General features: G+C 40.9%; 2 protein-coding genes across 5 annotated transcripts; one reads left to right on the top strand and one right to left on the bottom strand.

The window, feature by feature from the left end:
- Nucleotides 1-2535: 2535 nt before the first annotated feature.
- Nucleotides 2536-5700, bottom strand: bud31 (BUD31 spliceosome associated protein). The gene is made up of 4 exons (XM_086186213.1): nt 5446-5700; nt 4926-5048; nt 4288-4454; nt 2536-3676 (listed from the first exon to the last, which is right to left on the bottom strand). The coding sequence occupies exons 1-4, from the start codon at nt 5537-5539 to the stop codon at nt 3626-3628; spliced, it is 435 nt and encodes a 144-aa protein (XP_086042339.1). The 5' UTR covers nt 5540-5700; the 3' UTR covers nt 2536-3625.
- A 324-nt stretch (nt 5701-6024) lies between these two features.
- LOC147245457 (serine hydroxymethyltransferase, cytosolic-like) lies at nt 6025-21138 on the top strand. 4 transcript variants are annotated; one of them, XM_086186211.1, is made up of 16 exons: nt 6025-6176; nt 6454-6545; nt 6635-6730; nt 7009-7130; nt 7620-7778; nt 14229-14337; nt 16603-16748; nt 16875-16990; nt 17147-17307; nt 18211-18292; nt 18431-18643; nt 18724-18837; nt 18955-19077; nt 19311-19427; nt 19561-19671; nt 20602-21138. In XM_086186211.1, exons 1-16 carry the CDS (start codon nt 6164-6166, stop codon nt 20772-20774), a joined length of 1947 nt encoding a protein of 648 aa, XP_086042337.1. In that variant the 5' UTR covers nt 6025-6163; the 3' UTR covers nt 20775-21138. The 4 variants fall into 4 exon arrangements, with proteins under 4 accessions (XP_086042337.1, XP_086042336.1, XP_086042334.1 ...); XM_086186208.1 differs by lacking the exons at nt 6025-6176; nt 6454-6545; nt 6635-6730; nt 7009-7130; nt 7620-7778 and adding an exon at nt 12458-12540 and having other exon boundaries at nt 14211-14337; XM_086186209.1 differs by lacking the exons at nt 6025-6176; nt 6454-6545; nt 6635-6730; nt 7009-7130; nt 7620-7778 and adding an exon at nt 12489-12540 and having other exon boundaries at nt 14232-14337.

The following is a 21138-nucleotide window of genomic DNA, read 5'->3' as shown; positions in this document are numbered from 1 at the left end:
TGTGTGACCTGCTTAGCGATGACGGATGTGTGAGCAGCTGAGGTGTCATGAATAATAAATACTGTGAAAACGGTATTTGTTGGCTGACAGAAGAATAAGTAAGTGGAAGAAGAGTAAGGTGGATATTTGCTCAGCCTGTTCATATATTTTGGAGATAATCCAAATAAAGATTATATAATGGAACCAAATTTGAAGGATAAATGAAATTTCCCACTGAGAAGTCATTGTTGAAACATGCAAAAGCCAATTTTACAGCCACTAATTTGACAATAAGAGCTAATCACAGGTGTTATATGACATATGAAGTCGTAGAAAGCTTGAATGAAATAACTACCACCTGAATCTTGTGTTAAAATGGCTTCTAAACAAAGGCCTGTCAGAGCAGCTGCTGCAGTTTTGGCTGTGGTGACAACACTGTTTCAAAAATCAAATCAAAAATTACTTTCTCTTTCAAATTGTTATGTGTACTCAACTGTACAGTATACATATACAGTACACTACAGTATATTATATTAATGTCAAGGGGGTGCAGGAGGTGTGTTTAAAGTGTTAGAATTATTTGAAACCTTTGGGAAAAAAAGTCACTCTTTCAGGATTCACACAACTTCTCATGAGCCAAATTCAAGCAATTTTGAAGTGTTTAAGATTTTTAACATCTCATTGTGTCGCTCAAGGATTTGGTATCTGACGTGTGGTATGTAGGAGTGATTTTTTTTTAAATTTTAATCAATCCGAGTGGCCAAAAATCCTTCAATTTGTGCACCGGATCTCTGCCACAGCAGTTTGAGATCCACAGTTCGGCCCAGAAATATTTGGACAGCGGCACAATCTTCATGATTTGGGCTCTGCATGCCACAACATTGGATTTGAAATGTAACAACTACAACGGAATTGAAGTGCAGACTTCAGGGTTTATTTCACGGTGTTGAACAAAAATATATGATTAAACATGTAGGAATTGTAGCTATTTTTATACAAATGCTCCTCATTTCAGGGGCTCAAAAGTAATTGGACAAAGAAACATAACCCTTAGTAAAATATTACTTTTCAATATTTTGTTGAGAATCCTTTGCAGGCAATGACTGCCTGAAGTCTGGAACCCATGGACATCACCAAACGCTGGGTTTACTCCTTGGTGATGCTTTGCCAGGCTTTTACTGCAGCGGTCTTCAGGCGTTGCTTGTTTATGGGTCATTCTGCCTTAAGTTTTGTCTTGAGCAAGAGAAATGTATGCTCAATAGTGTTGAGATCTGTGATTGACTCGGCCATTGCCGAATATTCCACTTCTTTGCTTTAAAAAACTCCTGCGTTGCTTTTGCAGTATGTTTTGGATCATTGTCCATCTGTACTGTGAAGCACCGTCCAATCAACTTTGCTGCATTTGGCTGAAGCTGAGCAGAAAGTCTATCCCTATACACTTCAGAATTCAGCCAGATGCTTCTGTCTTTTGTCACATCATCAATAAACACAAGTGACTCAGCACCATTGGAAGCTATGCATGCCCATGCCATCACACTGCCTCCACCATATTTTACAGAAGATGTGGTGTGCATTGGATCATGAGCTGTTCCAATTCTTCTCCAAACTTTCTTCTTCCCATCATTCTTGTACAGGTGGATCTTAGTCTCATCTGTCCAAAGAATGCAGTTCCAGAGCTGGGCTGGCTTCTCCAGGTGTTTTTTTTGGCAAAGTCAATTCTGGCCTTTCTATTTTTGAGGCTGATTAATGGTTTGCACCTTGTGGTGAATCCTTTCCTTTGTATTTACTCTCATGAAGTCTTCTCTTTATGGTAGACTAAGATACTGATGCACCTTCTTCCTGGAGAGTGTTCTTCACTTGGGGTTTTTCTTCACCACGGAAAGGATTCTGCAGTCATCCACCACTGTCGTCTTCCATGGACGTCCAGGCCTTTTTGAGTTCCCAAGCTCACCAGTGCACTCTTTTTTTCTCAGAATGTACCAAACTGTTAATTTGGCCACTCCCAACATTTCTGCTCTCTCTCTGATGGGGGTGCTTCTTTTTTCAGCCTCAGGATGGTCTGTTTCACCTCCAATGAGAGCTCCTTTGACGGCATGTTGTGTGTTCACAGCAACAGCTTCCAAATGCAAACGCCACACACGGAATCAACTCCACACCTTTTAACTGCTGAATTGATGACAGGTTAACGAGGGAAGAGCCCATGCAGCCTTATTTTTTTTTTTGCAGGCTTCTGAGTCAATTGTCCAATTACTTTTGGTCCCTTGAAAAAGAGGTGGCTACATATTAAAGAGCTGTAATTGCTAAACCCTTGCTCCAATTTGGATGTGAATACTCTCAAATTACAGCTGAGAGTCTGCACTTTAAGCCCCTATCGATTATATAATTGTATCCTGAAAAGGTTTTCGTAAACAGCAAAAACAATAAAACGTGTCACTGTCCAAATATTTCTGGGCCGAACTGTATTTGCATGAGCAGATCCATCAAATACTCTCATCATGAAGAGCTTAGAATTTATAGGTTGTAAACTTTCAAATTTGCAATTTTTTAAATTTTTTATTGCGGATTCATGACTCGACAAACCTTACAAAGTTCCGAGTTAAGGTTCAATTCCAGCATTCAGATCGTGTAGACGACTTCTCATGCTGCTGACCTGCAGCCTCTCTCTTAAAATCCTTGTCTTAAACCACAAAGATGGGTCCATGGTGTCCCTCTAAGGCTCAGAATAGAAATCAAAGTTTAATGATTTGTCACCAACCCAGAGACTTTGCATGAAAACAATGTCATTACAATTTCAAGCACTTTAAACTCCACATTAAAAATTCAAACGTTTTCAAGGAATCACAAGCACCTTAAGGAGTCAGTATTTGATTTTCATGAAGCCATTTTGTAAATACAAAGACAGTATTGTCTATATTAGTAATTGTGTACTGATGGTTTGGTCCTCCAACTCTTCAATCTCAGTATTATGATACACATAAAGCTCGTTATAGAAAGACACGAATGACACCATCTCCAAAAAACTGACACCTTTAACATTAATAGGTAAATAGAAACAAATCTGGCTTGAACTACTTTAAGAAACAGAAATTCGTGACAATGCATCTCCACAGGCCGTCGTGGACATTTTTTTAATGCCAAAAATAAAATGTGCTCAGATAAAGAGCAACAAAACGTAAGGCTAGTTTATGTTTCACCACACAGCAAGTAAACCAATGTTGTTTTATTTAAAATCAATGCAGGGAAAAAAAAAAAAAAAAAGTCTTGTAGCAATGACATTTTAACAACAAAACTCTTATCTTCCAGGTCACTTGAAATGAAATAATTAAAAAAAACAACAACAACAACACCAGAATTGAAAATTACCTCTACAGCTGGAATAAAATCCACACACATCCTTGCTCAAGTTTGTGGCTTCATTTAGACATAAAAAAAAAAAACCACACACAGAAAAATAAATGTCATCAACACAACATGGCCCCTCTTACTTTCTCCTCCCCAGTACTGGTACCAAACACTGACCTCTGTACAGGCAGCACTGATCAGTGAATTGTGACTGAAATACAGTTGTTGATGTTGCTTTGTGGTAGAGAGCACAGAGGGAGGCCGGCTGAGCCCCGAATAGAAAATAGGCGAGATGTCAAATCACTTAGCCGGAACATCCTCTGCATCCACAGTGGGTGCATTCAATGATCCTCCCCTGTGAAGAGAACAAACAGCTGAGTTTGGACCACATCAAACCATCCAGACCCCGCAGCTTCGCCAAAGGCTTCACATTTCCATCTTTGAGAGATGATTGACCTGGCTGTCAGAAAGAGCACACAACTGTCTCAGAGATCAAAGAGGAAGTAAAAATGTGGAAGTCAGTGCTTCAGAATTACACTCTGGAAGGCATAATCTTGTTCTTTAACGGCGGTAGGATGAATGATTGCAGTTATGTGGGTTTCAGTGGGACGTTTCTGTCACCTGAGCTCCTTAACAGGTGCATTATTATTTATCTGCAAATGCACAAAATTTGATCACATTAAATATTGTTAGCATTATGCACACAGTTAAAATGCTACAGTCCTAAATATAAAGAATATTTGCTGTGGATGATCTGGACCAGTGTGCATCACAAATGCAACGTCAGTCTCTGAAATTACGTAACTGCAAAACAAAAGACATTATTTTCAACATTAATATACATATAAATACATATAATTAGTGTAGTGAAATATTGCTTCAAAGATGGAACAAATGTTTGTTTTTGCATTTTTGTTAGTTAAAACAATTAATATATATCTTAAATCTAAATTCTGTCAGACTTACAACTTCCAGCTTGCTCTTGGGGACTCTGCAGATGCAATTGGTTCCAAAGTTGGTGTCTCGTGTTTGGATGCAGCGCAGGCAGCACAGGTTCTCATAGCCCTGTTTCTTCCACTTGGCAATCAGATTCTTGTCGGCGTAGCCCTCCTTAATACAATATTCATACAGCTCTGCCAGGACAGAGGGAATACAAAAGTTTGACCAGAGGTATACAGAGTGTCGTTAAGAGCTGTTTGATTTATCTGGTGATGAGCAAACTCATATTGAAATAAAAGCAAGGACAAGGCCTTTCATAATAATGTAAACAAACAAACAAACAAATAACTAAACGTAAGGATTGAAAATTAAGTCTCTGGGATTTGGACAGTCATATTCTACAGGAATTGTTCCTTACATGCGGTGAAATGAGGAAGTATATCATGTGCTTAAGTTTAACCTCACAATCCTCTCAGGGTCGCACAGATTAAGAGTCATTCATACCCACCGAACATTATTTAAGTTCAGTTCAATCCACTGAATTAAAATCAAATCATGTCAAATTACAAGAAGGGTTTATTCAAAAAGAAGAAGAGAGAGGAAAATGAAACAGATGGAAGACGGAAGTCAACTGGTTCCACGGGGATGAGGGTAACCCTCCATACCTCTACTGATAGCCTTTCTTTTGTAGAAGAGGTCAAAGATGTATCGACTCCGCTGATGATGCAGCCTGAAAATCGGCCAGAGAGATTCCACCTTTCTCTTCCCCTCATGAGGCTCAGTTTCGGCTTAAACACAGAGGAACAACGTCGGTAAACTTTGATTCGGAAAACATTATGAAATAAAGCCAGTACTTGTAAAGTCAGAACTACCAGGCGGTAAATAAGAACATACACGCTCACCAAGCTCTTTCTTGGGAACACCTATATACCGTAAAACCATCTCATTAGCTAGTCATGTGGCAGCAGCGCAGAGAACATTTCACTAAACACAACGATTCCATTTCCTTTCAAACCATTTGTACTTTTCAAAATGCCAGAAGGCACCGTGAATCTCTCAATAATGTGATCTCTGACTAATTACATGAAACACGGAGTGAAAGCAGAATCTCTTTGACCAGTAGCGGCGGCTAAGGTGTTGTGACGACTTGGAGTATTGGCACATCTTCATGTCCGACCGACTCACCTTCTCTCATTTTCTGATCCAGCTCGTCCAAAGTCGGCTCAATAAGCTCCCAGCCGTCTGGGGGTGGCTTCCGACTTCTCTTAACTTTGGGCATTTTGCTGCGTTTTGTATTAAATAAAACAAAAGTTCTCGGTGTTTTCGTGTAGCTTCAGCGAAACGGTTCCTGGCCTTTTAATTTGACGTTACCACGGGTCCATTTCAGCCTTGTCGCATGGATGACGTCGAAGTAACGTAAACATACATCCATCAGTTTACGAAAACATGTTACTTGACTTAAACAAAATTCATACTGTTCGAACTTGTATTTTTTTTGCCAGTATTTTTATATCTATTGAGATAAAATACGCTTCTATGTCTTGCTGTCGTTCCGTGCATATTGCATCACTTTAGGACACTCGTAAATTGCCTTTAAATAAACAATTAAACAACAAAGTCAATTTTTAATGTATTAATAGCTTAAGTCGAATAGAGGGTTAAGTGATCCTTTTTAAGGAAATAAAAGTTAGATCATTTATCGTGGCCGATGTGTTCACCTTATGCTAGTTATATTCTCCAAATATGTTTTTCTACAGGCACATCGAGCGCACTCCGGGTATTGATTTTCTCACCACCATAGAGAGTTTAGCCAGCTGTCACCTCGCTTAACTGTATTAACATTAATGATTTCTGTCAGTTCTTACTTGTTAGTGATTTTATAAGACACGCTTTGTAAGTCAACATGCCCAAGGGAGGTAAGAAACTTGGTAGAATCTTGTACTTACGTCTGTTAGCATTATGTTAGCTACTCTAGAGCAGGGAACGAGTCATGCTTCTGTAATTTAAGGTTGCATTATTAACATTTCTGTCCTTTTGGTGAGGACAAAACATTACACAAGCAGTGGTGGTATCGGTATAAACACAATAAATATTTCTGGACACCTGTCGCTAGTCTTTACCCTTGCTGTTCACACGAAATGTAAATCTGTCTGTGATATCATTTTTTTTTATTTTTATTTTTTTACATTGCAGGTAAGAAAAGTGGCCACAAGGGTCGCATGCGGACCTACACCAGTCCTGAGGAGATAGACGCACAGATGAAGGCAGAAAAGGAGAGGAAAAAGGTTGGTGATGTACAAATAAAAGGCTGAGCAAGATCTAACATAATCCCATAATTTAATGACGAGCTCCTATGCGTCCTGTCGTGTTCAAGGTTGAAGAAGAGAACGAGGGAGCTGTTCCGAATGACACGGCAGAGGAGAAGCTGCCAGCCTCAGGGTCAGATGACAGTGATGATGAAGGTTCCCAGGTACCACGCAACTTCTGTCTCGCCATCAGAACACACAGTTTACTTTTCTGCAGGTCTTACATTAACAGTTGTGTGTTGTCGTAATGAAGTGCTGTATTTAAGATAACATCAACATGACTAAACATTACATAACTGAAGGCTATGGCACTCCATTTGAATCACTACTGTTTATATGTTGTGTATTCCATTCAAGGGTTTTTCTCTAGTATTAACTTACTCTCCATCTCCAAGGGTTTGTTGTGTATTTTTTGGTTTTATACTGTATGATGTGTTTACAGAGGAGGAGAGCAGGTGTGGAGGGCTTGATAGAAATTGAGAACCCCAACAGAGTGGCACAAAAGTCCAAGAAGGTGGTGCAGATTGAGCTGGATGAGCCAAAGCAGTTGTCAAGAAGAGAGCGGTACGTGTTATCCGCAACACGTCAGTCACGTTCAGTTTGAACAGTTCTGTAATTCTCCCAACTATACTTTATACTGAACACATTGAGGAGGTAAGACACTACAGTGCTGCAGGCACTTGTATAGCCAACTTTTTCAACGACAGTTAGTTTCATGCTGTGTTTGCATCTGCTTCTCAGTTTAAAATGCTACACCGGAGGGGAAATACCTCCGTTACAGCTCCAAGAGAATATTAGAAAAGGGGAAAATCACACATGTGATAATCTATTAGTAAAGAAGTGAATTTTATAAGCACTGATACCTTGTTCTGCTGTGCTGCCTCAATCTTCCAATTTAGATGGCCAACATATTTTGTGAACTTTATCCTCATCAGTTTTGTTGATAAATTCTCAGAGACGTGATATTTCTGTAATTTCTTTCCAAAGTGTTTTATAATGACTCTCTTTATGGCACCTTGACACACACACACACACACACACACTTGTGCACAGAGAGGAGATTGAGAAGCAGAAAGCAAAGGAGCGCTACATGAAGATGCACTTAGCAGGGAAGACAGATCAAGCCAAAGCTGACCTCGCCCGCCTCGCCATTATCAGGAAACAGAGAGAGGAGGCAGCGAGAAAGAAGGAAGAGGAGAAAAAAGGTATGTTGCTAGGTGCTGGGCATTCATGATGGTGGAAGGAGTAAATACAACGTGGTTTTTAATCTGATGTAAAAGTGGAAGCTTATGGCTCCATTGCGTTATCCAAAATAGAACAGTTAATCACAGTTACTTGTGATGTGTCGTCTCAATGATAAGTTCTTGACCACAACAAGTGTTTGTTATGATCTTGAAATACAGAAAACTGTTTTAAAGGATTGCTGAGGTATTTCTCAGGGCCTTTTTCTAATGTGTTTGGTCCAAAATGATCAATAGGAACCAAATTTCTTTGAGTTGTAAGCATATTGAGTGACATCAGCTGTAACAAGCACATGGGGCAACTATCTACGACGAAGTCCGTCCACTAAAAGCGCTTTTTTTGTACGATTCTCTCAGATTGTTAGTATCCATGTATCACAACATCACTTAAAGGATCCTGTGGCGATAGACGTGCCTAACAAGTACTTTGAATCTCAAGTACTTTCTCGATGGATAGTTTCCCATCGTACCTTTGCTCTTGGCTGCCTCCTCCAGTTTATTTTGGTCACATGTCGGAGCGTCATCAACCAAGTAATGTTGATCAGAGGAGTGAAATCCACTGGTGACTCTGTGGTGAGTGGTGTTGAGTTATCATCACTGCCAGCAGATGGCCAGTATAAAAACAGTCTCAGAGGTTCTTCCTTTGCTGATTCTGAAACGCAGCAACACCGGCGTTTACTGAGCTTCATGGCCTCACAGTCACACCTCTGTCTGTTTCTCCCAGACTCTCAGTTCCTGCTCAAATAAATATAGACTGCGATCATGTGGTCAGCACTGTCCCCTCACAGCAAGAAGGTTCAGGGTTTGAGTCCCAGCTCCATCACAGGATCTTCCTGTGTGGAGTCTCCATGTTCTCCCTGTTCCTGCTGGGTTCTCTCTGGTACTCCAGCTTCCTCCCACAGTCCAAAGACATCAAGAGGGGATGAGGCTGATTGATACTCTAAATTGACCGTAGGTGTGACTGTGAGTGTGAATGGTTGTCTGTCTCTATGTGTTGGTCCTGTGATGGACTGGTGACCTGTCCAGGGTGAACCCCGCCTCTCACCTGAAGGCTGCTGGGATAGGCTCCAGCCCCCCCCCCCCCCCGTGACCCTTAATAGGAACAAGCGGAAGACGATGGATGGATGGGTTTTTTCACCCACTGATATGACATTGCAGCTCTGTTTGTTGCATTCTCACTCAATACGGAACACTCTAAGTAACTTTGGTCCCTTTGAATTCCCTCTTTGTGCAAGAAACATGCCAATTTTTGTGGAAAATATTCTTATTACCCCCCCACACACACACACACACACACACACACATACCTTTCCTTCCTGCCTCTCAGACCAGCTGACTGCAAGTTTGCACAGTCAATGGCAGAGGATGGGAAGTGTTAGCATCACTGTCAAATATCATCAAATAGACTTCTCTACAAAACAGCCTTGGCCTGCATGAATGTAACTAGGATTGTTTATAACATTAGTCATGACAGAACATTTTAAGATTACAAGAGTCCAACACGTTGTAGGAATTTCTTTCCTGACGAAACCACTGGGCACAGTGATTTGATGGAGTACCAACTTTGTCTATTTGAGAGGAGGGGTTAATTGTGGTAGAAGCTGGGCAGGCAAGAAAGAGGTGTGCTGATCTGCCCATCCGCTACCATTCATTGTGCTCAACTAACTAGCGGTCAGACTGTCTGAGTAAGTCTCAGCTCCCTAATGCACACTCAGTAGCAAGAAGAGTATGTAGCTTCTTGTGTGGCGATGGGGATGGAAAAGGGAAAAATATATATATTAACCTAAAAAGCGTGTGTGTTCCTAACACTCCGCTCCTCTCAACGTAATTGTTTCTTTTCTGTTCCACTTGCAGCAAAAGAAGCAGCGGCAGCAGCAGCTAAAGGAATGAACTCCCTCTCTCTAAAATGATGCAGAGTATTTATCAGAAACATCTCACACATTTATGGACTGGCGCAATATATATTTGACTATTTTTAAAAGAAGAACTAAGAAGAGTATTTCATATTACTGTAACATGAGCATTTGGAGAACGGCTGGGGAGATGCCAGCGGAGAGGGCTTGTGTATATTTGGTGTGGAATGATGTCGCCATTGATCCCTCCAGAAGGTAAAGCTGCAGTTAAGACTTCTTGGGTTTTCACCTACACTTGGAAACAACTCAAGAGTTTGTACATGATGGTAATAATTGCATTCGTATCATTGTACGTCAACTTTGCTAACTGAGCTTTGCCACTATGTTTCTTTTGGATCTCACATTGTGTATATATATATATCTTAAGTCGAGAAATATTTCAGATGAATATGATATAAAAAAAAAACAAGGTGAAATGTGTGTCATTGCATTATTTGGAGTCCATGAAAATGTGACAGGTGAATGTAGCATTTTGACACTGCGCGATAGTATTTTAGCTACAGCTGCTCTGGTCACTGGCTGACTGACTGTTTTTATTTGTGTACCTTTTTTTTAAACTACTTCACCTCTGCCATTCTGATGAATGTTAGTGCATGTAATTCAAAAACTAATGAGACCAAAAACTGCTTAGTGCAACATACTTTGAATACCTTAAATAAAACACAGGGATTATTAAAGATGGCCAAAGCATAATGACCAATATTTTACTACCGATATTAATAAAATAGTCAAATACCTGGAAAAACAAAGGCAGACATAAAGATTTAACCACTATTCGCAGTTCCAAAAAGGTACACAAAAATAATGGGTGAGATTTGTGCAGTGTTACCAAAAGAAATATGATGTGATCAGTGTGGAAGGATACTTTATGTACACGAGGTAGGTGAGAATGAAAGAAAGTGCAGGTGTACAAAGTACGGTACGCCTTGACAACTCTCGTCCACTGCAATTCTCTCTTCCACCTGTTAAAAGAACAGAAGCAGAGTACAAAACCGTTTTCAGTTACATGTGCTAAAAACATCGTTCCATTGTTAAATATGCCCTAGCCTTAGATTACATGAGGTAAAAGTAAAATATTCTGCCCTCAGGTTGCTATGCAGTAGTTGGTTGAGACATCTCTCCATCGCTGCTACACTCTCCTCCATCTATTAAGGAACAGAAGGACAGCAGAAAACTATATTCAATTTACTAATATACACTGCATTACTCAACAAAAGTTAAAAATAAGAAGCCTAGATTGTGTAAATTAAATGTAAATTATATTAGGTTTGATGAGATCTCCCAGAGAAATATGATGTCCAGAAACTTAAGGACCTGTCTCTGTATTCACTGCATTCAAAACATTTATGCACATCTTTTAAAAAATGAGCAACTAATTTGTTGCGTAGTTTTACTATTTTAGTTTTACTGGATTGAATATCTGCTTATTTCTCCGCACCAGGCCCCTGAAAAATTTGCCAGCATGTGGAAGAAGCTGGACTGACTTCCTGTCCAAAGATGACGATGTAAACCAGTGGTCCCCAAACTACGGCCCGCGGGCCGGATACGGCCTCCACATTTGGCCCGGCCCCCTGAACAATACCAGAGATGCATTTTTTTTTCCATATATGTGTATTTGTATTTGATAATAAAATTGATAGCTAGCTATGAACTGTTTTCGTTATTAACTATTAAGGTGTGTTCACACCAAACGCGACGCGAATTTTCACGTCGCTTTATTCGTGCGAATTTGATCGCTGGATCAATGTTTATATTCGTGAATAAAGCGACGCAAAAATTCACATTGCCATTTGGTGTGAACACAGTCAGTTAGTAACTATTTCATACACGCACAGAGCGTGACATTCTAGTCCACCCTTCTGCAGTCTGTGCCCCTGTCTGGCAACCCCAGAAGAAGTTCCTAGACCCGAACCCAGGGAGGGTCGCTTTCTGGAAAACGATACATTTTTACGTTTAGGCACTCCTGCCTAAAAACTGTCCGAATACATAACTACTACAACCAGTTTGATATCTCACACTGAATAGAACAATTTCACAATGAAATGTATGATAAATGTGTGTGTATGCTATGACTTGTGAATGTAGTAATAAACTAAGTAAGAATGAGTACAGGGGTTCAATAAATATTCTCTTTATACATGGTGCAATTATGACTTGTTAGTGTCCTCTTTGGGTGAAAATGTTTTATTGAATGTCAGTAAACTACAATGGCTGACATTTCTATAAAAAAAACTCTCAGAAATAGTGACCGAAAAATGGCTTGAAATACCGGAAAATAATGTTACAAATAAATATGGGCTCTGAGTGATGACATGTATCTTTTAATATATTCATTATTTCCTCATCATTGATAAAGAGCAAAAATCATACTTGGGCAAAACTGAGCCACCACAAATATTGACCTTCAGACTGATATCAATATATTTAAAAAAAAAATGGATGATGCACCGATATTATCGTAGTCTTGCTGAAAATTCAAGGTCTTCTTAAAAAACATTATAGAGGTGAAATGTATACAAAAAAAGGCTTAAGCTAGTGGATTTAATAATTAAAGTACAGTTCACTCGAAACATATGTTTTTAATATAATTTCGGCAAACGTTCAATGAGGTTTACGACATCTGTTCACATGCCCACCAAAAGGTGGAGTCCAAGCAATTTTGTGCTCATGATGTCTTAGAGGAAGAAGAAGAAGAAGTCCCATGATTGGCTGAAACTTTGGCGGACTTTAACCCGTTGGGGTGTATTGTGTCCCCGCCTCGTGCGCTGTTGACAGTTAGTTCAGGGTGACGTCCGATTCGGCGCGTGTCCTCCTCGAGCGGTGAGTTAACGAGCCACTGAAAGGTCCTCGCAACAAGAATAAACAAACGCAGTCTTTACTTTGGCAGCAAAATTGAGTCCGCCCCCCCAAAAAACCGTAATGTTTAGTGTTTGAAGCTCTTTATTGGCTTTCTTTCTCGGTCTTTATTTGTTCTTTCCAGTGCAATGATTTGTTTTGTAGTAACATTTAGCGTTGCAGCAGCATGTTGTGTCGTGTTACTGTAAAAATAAAAAACGAGTTTAGTGAATTAATGAGTTATTCTGGCTGGCTACACTCCACGATACTGGGAGTTAGTTTCTTCTTTTTTTTTCTCATGGACTGATAAACTTTGTAGGTCAGTGGACCAGAGCCAATGGTGTCGTGTTCATACAAGTCATGTGTTGGTGGCCTGACAGGACCGACAACCTCGTCAACACTCGGATGACAAACATCAGGCAGTTATGGAACAACAGGAACGCCTGACTGTGTAGCAAAGTTACCAAACAGGCGAAAATTTTTAGGTCAATGGTTCAAAGTTCAACTGATGAGGAAACCCTGCAGACAGCAGGGGGGCTGCTGTGGGTCAGGCTGTGATGACGCGATCGAATCATTGAGATATTTGTTGTTGTTGTTGTTTTGATATTTATTTCTTCTATTGTTGCGACTCCGTAAAGTACCGGAAGGAAGTGAAGCACTCACACATTGTTTTGAAAAGTGTTTTTAAAATTTAATTTTGCAATTTTGATCCCCCCCCCCCCCCACACACACACACACAATTCTAAAGCCTTCAAGAAACTGAAGACACTTCGGTGTTGTTGTTTGTGTGTTTAGAACGCTCAAGTTAACATTTAATGGGTTGTTTGTAAAGAAACTTTCCAATAAATGCATTGATACAAAGATTACTCATAATCAGTAACAGCCCTGGAAAAAAAACTTTCAATCCTTATATGTTGAAATACATTTGAAGTTTTTTTCACCTTAATGCAGTACTTTTAAAGCTCACCTTCAAACGTGTATTGAAGTTTACAAAAATGAAAAATACTATTACTACAGCGTGTTGTCACTGCGCAGAAACAAAGCTGTAATGGCCACAGCAAAATCCCTAAAAATGCCACTTACTTTTCTCATTAAAAACTACATAAATAATGGTGATGTCAGATGATAAAAAAGTATCTAGTTAATTAGTTCTATAATTAATCCAAATTAAAAGCATGTGTAAATTTCAGCCTCCTCAAGCCTGTTATTTTTGCCAACTCTTGATAAAAATATTTTCCATTTCACAAGTTGAATTGCTTCTCTGTACTGGAAGCATCAAAGTTCCTCGTTTAATTTTGGACCAAGATCAGAGCCCCCACAATAGCTGGAATGCCCAAATTTGTGCTGGTAGGTCCACTTCTTAAAATCAGATTTATAATCAACTGAGAGAAAATGAACATTTTCACCAATAAATATGAAAACAGGCTTCCATGCTTCAACTCTGCACAACCTTCAGTCAACAGTGGGAACAAGAAGAAAAAACATTTTCTTAAAAACCAAGGCTCTGAGCTTCTTATAGGGTTTTTATAGATAAAGAGTCCCAAGGAGTGAATGGCGGCACACTTATAAAGAATACTGGTAGACGTAGGCTCAGGTCTACATCAGCTTTGTGTTTTTATAAAGTCAGTAATAAAAATCCATGTCACACCTTTCAGGTCTCTACTTTGTGTGAGCAGGAAATCGACAACGATGTCTTTACCAAACGGCCACCATGTGAGCAGAGACACCTGGGACTCGCACAACAAGATGATGTTGGAGCCTCTGTCCACCAACGACTCTGAGGTTGGTGTTTCTCATGATGAAAGCCTATAAATATCCCTTCCATGAAAAATCACTAAGTGACCCTCAGCTGACCCAAAAAGATCACTTATAATGATGATGGATTATTCTGAGACAGAATAAATAACGGCTAGAAAAAGAGTCAGACAAGCAAGGTGAAGACGGGACCTTTAAATTGTTTTGACTGACCATCAGGGCTGACTGATTGGGGCTTTGAAATGATCTTCGTTGCCATGGCAATAGATACCCGATTCAGTGGTGGTGTAGTTGGTCTAGTGTTTAGCTTGTGTGTTTTTGTTGTTGTTGTTTTTTTAATTAGGCTACATCAGTCATCCCAAATAAGACAGTAGTAGTGGTACAACATTCTCAATCCAGAGCCCTTAAATTTCATAATTTGTAGACGTGACCCCAAATGTGGAGTGTCAGATCTGCCTTAGCTGGTACACTAAAGATTCAGGATGAGTGGCTAATCACCTGAAAACTGTCAGGCATTGTTGAGCCGTCGCACTTGCGGCGAAAGTTTGCTTAGTTAGTGCCATCTGCGTTCTGTTGAACACTGATTTGGGTGAAGTTTTGATTATTCACAGGTAAATAGCACCTAGGGCCCTAAGCGGTCTATGGCGCCAGGTGGTTGGCAGATGATGCTGTGTGTGCACATTTGCTCGGAACATGCTCAGCTTCATTTTGGTATTTAGAGGGTGTGTAATCAGAGCGCAAACCACCGTGCAAAGAGGCAGGCATTGGACACTTGATTTAATCATAGGTGTGTCTGGGGCATGAAGTAACTCAAACCAATCAGTGCTTTGTGTCATTCCCTTCAGAGCCTTATGTTCTTATCTTGTGAAGTCTTATGCTCATGTGAGAGGGCAGCAGCCATCGGAGGTGAAGCAGGCCTGGGAAGAGTTGGTGGCTGATGTCTCCACGTTTTCATGCATCAGCAGAACCACAATGCAATGCCGCACATCTGCTCAGCTGTTGATGCACCCTTTAAATATCCCTTCACACATAGCACCATTGGCCAGGCTCTTAGTCTATGGTGCTCACGTTTTGTTTTTGTTTTTTGTGTTCCAAAATGGCATTGCACCGTGGTAGCGCCAGACCACGCTTCATTATCATACTGAGGCACCTGCTGGTGTAGACGGAGCACAAGTTCATGTGCTAGTTAAAGGGCGCAGGCGCTTGGCGGGAAAACGTGATAGGCTCTGGATTGAAAATAGCAATGACGCTTGTATTTGACTGGGCGGCAGCTTGCGCTATGCTCAAATGAAATTCCTTTTGAATGTCAAAAAAAAAAGCATTCTGGATAGCAATGCTTGTTTCTGTTGCTCCAACGTGTGAGTTCTGCAGTTGAAAGTACGATTATATGCTGTGATTTCGATGCTCAAAGTAGGTGATAGAATAAATTCTGCTGATTTTGGCTTCAAATTACGGCACCCGAAGGGGGATATCAAATGCATCTGTTTCCAGTTGATGAGCTCAAGTATGTTTTTCATCCCTAAAAATTTCACTTGGCCAACTCCTGTTCTTATGAGGGCACAAAAATGACTCAAAAAGAATGAGGCACCTTACTTCAGTTCTCTCCCATGTAATTAAAGGGCCGCAGTGAAAGCACTCATTGTACAAAATGTTTCGACTTTACTGAATATACAAAAGTTACTGTGCGATAAATATCAGAAGGGTCAGGTGGAAATATCTGATGTCTGTTTGCTGGCGTCAGCTCATATCTCAGACACGTATTTGGCTCAAAATGCTGAGGGGATCGAAGGCCACTGTGACGGGCACTCGCCGCTGAGGCAGACAACCACAGTGGTTGTATTTGTAGTTTCAAAATAGGTTGGTTTTACAGGAGCTGACCTGTGTACTTGTGACATAAGTGTTGGTTAAGTGGGGTGGGTGTTTTGGTTGTTGTTGTTTTTTTGGTTTTGTTTTTTTGAAAAATATTGTTTAAAGTATATATTTTTTGAATGGGACTTGTGTTGACTATTAAATATTGATGCATCAGTTATTTATCTGATTCATCAATGAATCATATTTTCTAGCCATCAGGAAACACGGTAAGTGCCTTTCACAATTTCCTGGTGTTTTTATTGCTTGTTCGGCCCCCTGACACTCTGGGAAAGGCTGGAAACTCAATTGTTATTTTAGTTTCCTATCTCGTCGTTACAACTGCAGTCAGACGAGCATGACTTGAATAAATCTTCACTTTTCCACTGAACGGAGTAAACGGATGTTTCCTCGTGAAGCTGAATAATGGTCTTTGTGTTTCAGGTGTTCTCCATCATAAAGAAGGAGAAGCACAGGCAGACGTACGGTCTGGAGCTGATAGCGTCAGAGAACTTCGCCAGCAGAGCCGTTCTTGAGGCTCTGGGTTCCTGCATGAACAACAAGTACTCTGAGGGATATCCTGGTCAGAGGTACAAGAACGAACCACATTTGATGTCCTTCCTTGTCTGCTGTTTTTTTGTTTTTTTTTTAATGACGTTGTATCCTGTAAATACACAAATGAGTTCAGCTGCAATAACGTGTGGTGCTGCGTTCAGGTACTATGGTGGCACGGAGCATGTTGATGAGCTGGAGAGACTCTGCCAGAAGAGGGCGCTGGAGGCCTATGGTCTGGACTCAGAGAAGTGGGGCATCAATGTGCAGCCATACTCAGGTATCAGAAGTTTTTGTAACATACAGAAGTGAGTCAGTATTAAGAGAAGATCCTGTATTTATTTAGATTATAGTTTCTCACGTAAACCTTTTCCTTTTATCCCTCATCACACCTCATGACTTGTTGTCCCTCTGGCTTACTCTTTTTCTCTTTTAGGTTCGCCTGCAAACTTTGCGGTCTACACTGCCATTGTGGAGCCCCATGGGAGGATCATGGGACTGGACCTTCCTGATGGAGGTCACCTGACACACGGCTTCATGACCGACAAGAAGAAAATCTCAGCCACCTCCATCTTCTTTGAGTCCATGCCATATAAGGTGCAAAACAACTGCATGCAATTTCTCTCCTTTCATACATCGAAATATTTAGAACACATTTACGATTTTACAAGTGTGTTAAAGCAAATACCACAATCATGTTGGGTAATAATGTTTAACAATTAAGAATCAAGGTCCAGTGCTCCATTGTGGAGGAAGTAATGATGGCATGAATGGACTTTGGTTCCTCAACAGTGCTGTCAGTGTGAGCTCCAAATCTGTAGAAATTTTTCCAGGTCACTCAGAGTAGTGCACTGTAACATTTTATGTGTGGGGTAGCTCTTCTTGACTGCAACAGATATTGACTATATGCATAGAGAGAAGGTTGTTTGCTTTTACTCCTATAGTATAGTTGTCACTTTAAGTGCACCAAACATTGTAAACAATGGTCCCGTGGTCAGAATTGAGAGGCTGCTGGGAGTCCACAAGCATGTCCTTAATGGTGTTTTGTGTGCATTGCGGTCTTAATTTGTCCTCCATGTGGCTACAAACCGCAGGGGAATATTTCTTTTGATAGTTTTCGACTTGTTTGCCAAGTTTATGTGTAAGTAATGTTATTAACCTGCTCACCTTCCACTCCCCAAACTCCAGCAATTGTTTGAGCGCCTTCAGTTTCCCCTGTTGTCTTTGTAAAAAGATCCTGTGGTGTCGCATAAAAAAAGTGTTCAACCACAGTATAGCATTTACTTGCCCTTTTACTCACAATAATGCGCTTAACCACAGGAGTCCAAACCCACCCTCCACATCCTCTATCTCCTTGCAGTCCTGCGTCATCATCAACAATTGAATGATGGGTTTTCAGTTTGCTTCCTATATTTGGTTCATGGGACCATGTCCCACCCGTTTGAGGAGGACCATGGTCGGTTATGTCACTGTTATGACATCATAGCCTCCTGGTTTTAGGTGAATCCAGAAACTGGCTACATCGACTATGACCGACTGCAAGAAAATGCACGGCTGTTCCACCCAAAACTCATCATTGCAGGTGCTACAGGAGACACACACACACACACACACACACACACACACACACTCACACACTCACTCACTGCATAGTAGTTTAAACTAGGAAAGAGCTGTCAATCAAAACAGACTTGTTCCCTGGTGTCATTTTCTTCAACAGGAACAAGCTGTTATTCCCGAAACCTCGACTACGGCCGCATGCGTCAGATCGCTGATGACAATGGTGCATATCTGATGGCAGACATGGCTCACATCAGTGGACTGGTGGCTGCTGGAGTGGTGCCGTCACCTTTTGGGCACTGTGACATTGTTTCCACAACAACCCACAAGACATTGCGTGGCTGCCGGGCTGGACTGATCTTCTATAGGAAAGGTAGACCAGGATTGGGACCCTGGCCATGTCTCTATGATTGTTCCATTTCACGTTGTCCTCTGTCTTTGTCCCTCCTCCAGGCGTGCGGTGCGTGGACGCCAAGGGGAAGGAGACGGTGTACAACCTGGAGTCTTTGATCAATCAAGCTGTGTTTCCAGGGCTGCAGGGCGGTCCACACAACCATGCCATTGCAGGTACAGGACTCTTACCTTTGTGGAATTTGCTCTCTGCTTTGTGTTGATAGTTGCTGGATTTTGTCAGATTGTGTCTTTTTATACTCCTCTCCCTCCTCACTGCCTTGGTGCCCTCAGGTGTTACTGTCGCTCTCAAACAAGCCATGACTCCAGAATTCAAAGCCTACCAAATGCAGGTCCTGGTGAACTGTAAAGCTTTATCCAGTGCCCTGATTGACCACGGCTACAAGATTGTCACAGGTAGGTGCTACAACTCTACAACTAAATGGAAGCCCTGTTAGAGAAAAACAATTACGTCAAATCAATAATAAAAACTAATTCAGTTAAACTGATATTAATAAAACAATGCTAATAACATGCTTAATGCTGTTTTCTTTTACTGATGGTATCTCTGTGATAGCAGATTACTGAAAAGAGTGTACTGTAGCTTCATGATCCGCAGTAATGCCTCCTGATGTGTTCTCTGTGTGTAGGTGGTTCTGACAATCATCTGATTCTGCTGGACCTGCGCAACAAAGGAACTGATGGAGGCCGAGCTGAGAAGGTTCTGGAGGCCTGTGCTATCGCGTGTAACAAGAACACCTGTCCGGGTATTGTTTATTTTAGTATTCATATGCAGCTTTGTTAGAATAGAGATGTAGCTCTTATTGTGTGCAGTTTTGAGGCTAATAAGTCTAGGTAGCTTGTAGCCATTGCTAACGCTTGTTGCAAATGTTTGTGTAGGGGATAAGAGTGCTCTGCGCCCCAGTGGTCTGAGATTTGGTTCTCCAGCTTTGACATCCAGAGGCTTTGTAGAAGATGACTTCAGGAGGGTGGCAGAGTTCATTCACAGAGGTAAACTGAAAATTGTCCTTTTTGAGCAAATGAAGAATTCAAAAAGGGGGAAAATGAGACAAGTGTTTGTCCAAATCACTGAGTGTGTACTGAGGCATTACAAGTCATTCTATACATGGAATTCTCCTGTGTGTAAAGCAGTGACGCCAACCAATGTTAGCGTTGGGTACCGCAACAATAGCTTTTTCTGTACTTTGTTTTTCGAGTAACAAAAAGGTAACTTGTAAAAAATGAAGAGTCCAAACTTTTGAATTTCACACATTTCTTTTGTTAAGGTTTGTGGTTCTGTAAAACACCAAGTCAACATCAGTCAAGACAGTGAGAAAAGCATTGGGTATCCAATTAAACAAAAAAACCCATCAAGCCAACTAATTACCTGTACTGTGAAGTTGATACCATGTTGTTGTCATCTCGGGGGTCGCCCTCATCGAGGACGCTGGTGGCAGACAACGTGCCTCTGCTCTACTATTACTACAGGAGACTGAGCCTTGAAGCTGGATTTGTAGTTATTCTAAACAGTGCAGCCATCGTCTTTTAAATATATTTGATGGCTCCCCAGTTAGATTTAATGCCCTGACCAGCCTTGCACGCTGCATCAAACGGCGAGCATCGTCTCCACCAATTGAAAAGTGTACACACTTAAAACTCCTTTGGACTCTCCAGACACTTCTCTGTTGAAAAAGCTGTGGGGTGTGACATAATCAGGCTCTTGTGGTGTTTTGTTTAAGACAAATTGGAAAGTTTTACTCTCTTACCAGCTCCCCGTTCTCTAACGGTCACCATGACATGCTCAGGTGCAGAAATTTGGATGAATCCGTACTCGGTACTACTGACTCAGTTGGTACCCTTAAAAGTACCCAACCTTAATGGAGATTCCTCAGAAACCAAATTACAGTCTGAACACCCTCCCTGCTCTCCTTCATCCTGTAGGCATCGAGCTAACCCTGGAGTTGCAGAAAAGCCTGGATCCCAAGGCCCCTCTAAAGGAGTTCATCCAGGCATTGGCCCAGAGAGAGAAGTTCCAGCAGCAGGTGTCTGAGATCAGGGCTGAGGTGGAGGCTTTCGCTGGTCGTTTCCCCATGCCTGGCCTCCCTGAGATGTAGACCTCTGGCTTACTGCAAATATTATTATTCCATTTTAATTGTCTTGTTTGTTGATGGTATGCTCTGAGTGTACACCTGTTAAAGCTGCCAAGAGTCCAAATCAAGACAGTTTGCAGTCCTGGACACGACCAATTTCTTTTGGGACAAGCAGACTTGTTCTCTTCTACTGTAGCTTTGATTGTTGTAATTGCATTTAAGCTTTAATCTCCACAAAAATCTCCATTTCTTTTTCATAATTTTTTCATTTCAAACTTCTCTTAAAGGCAGCTTTGAACACAAACTGTGTGTTTCATGATTGAGCATCATGTATTCTTCATTGTGTGTACATTTAATAATAAAAAAAAACCACGTTTGTTACCATAAT

Source organism: Aulostomus chinensis, chromosome 18 (assembly GCF_037954235.1).
Source record: "Aulostomus chinensis isolate RoL2024-O1b breed Wild chromosome 18, RoL_Achi_v1.0, whole genome shotgun sequence".
NCBI lineage: Eukaryota > Metazoa > Chordata > Actinopteri > Syngnathiformes > Aulostomidae > Aulostomus > Aulostomus chinensis.
This window is presented reverse-complemented; position numbering and strand designations above follow the sequence as displayed.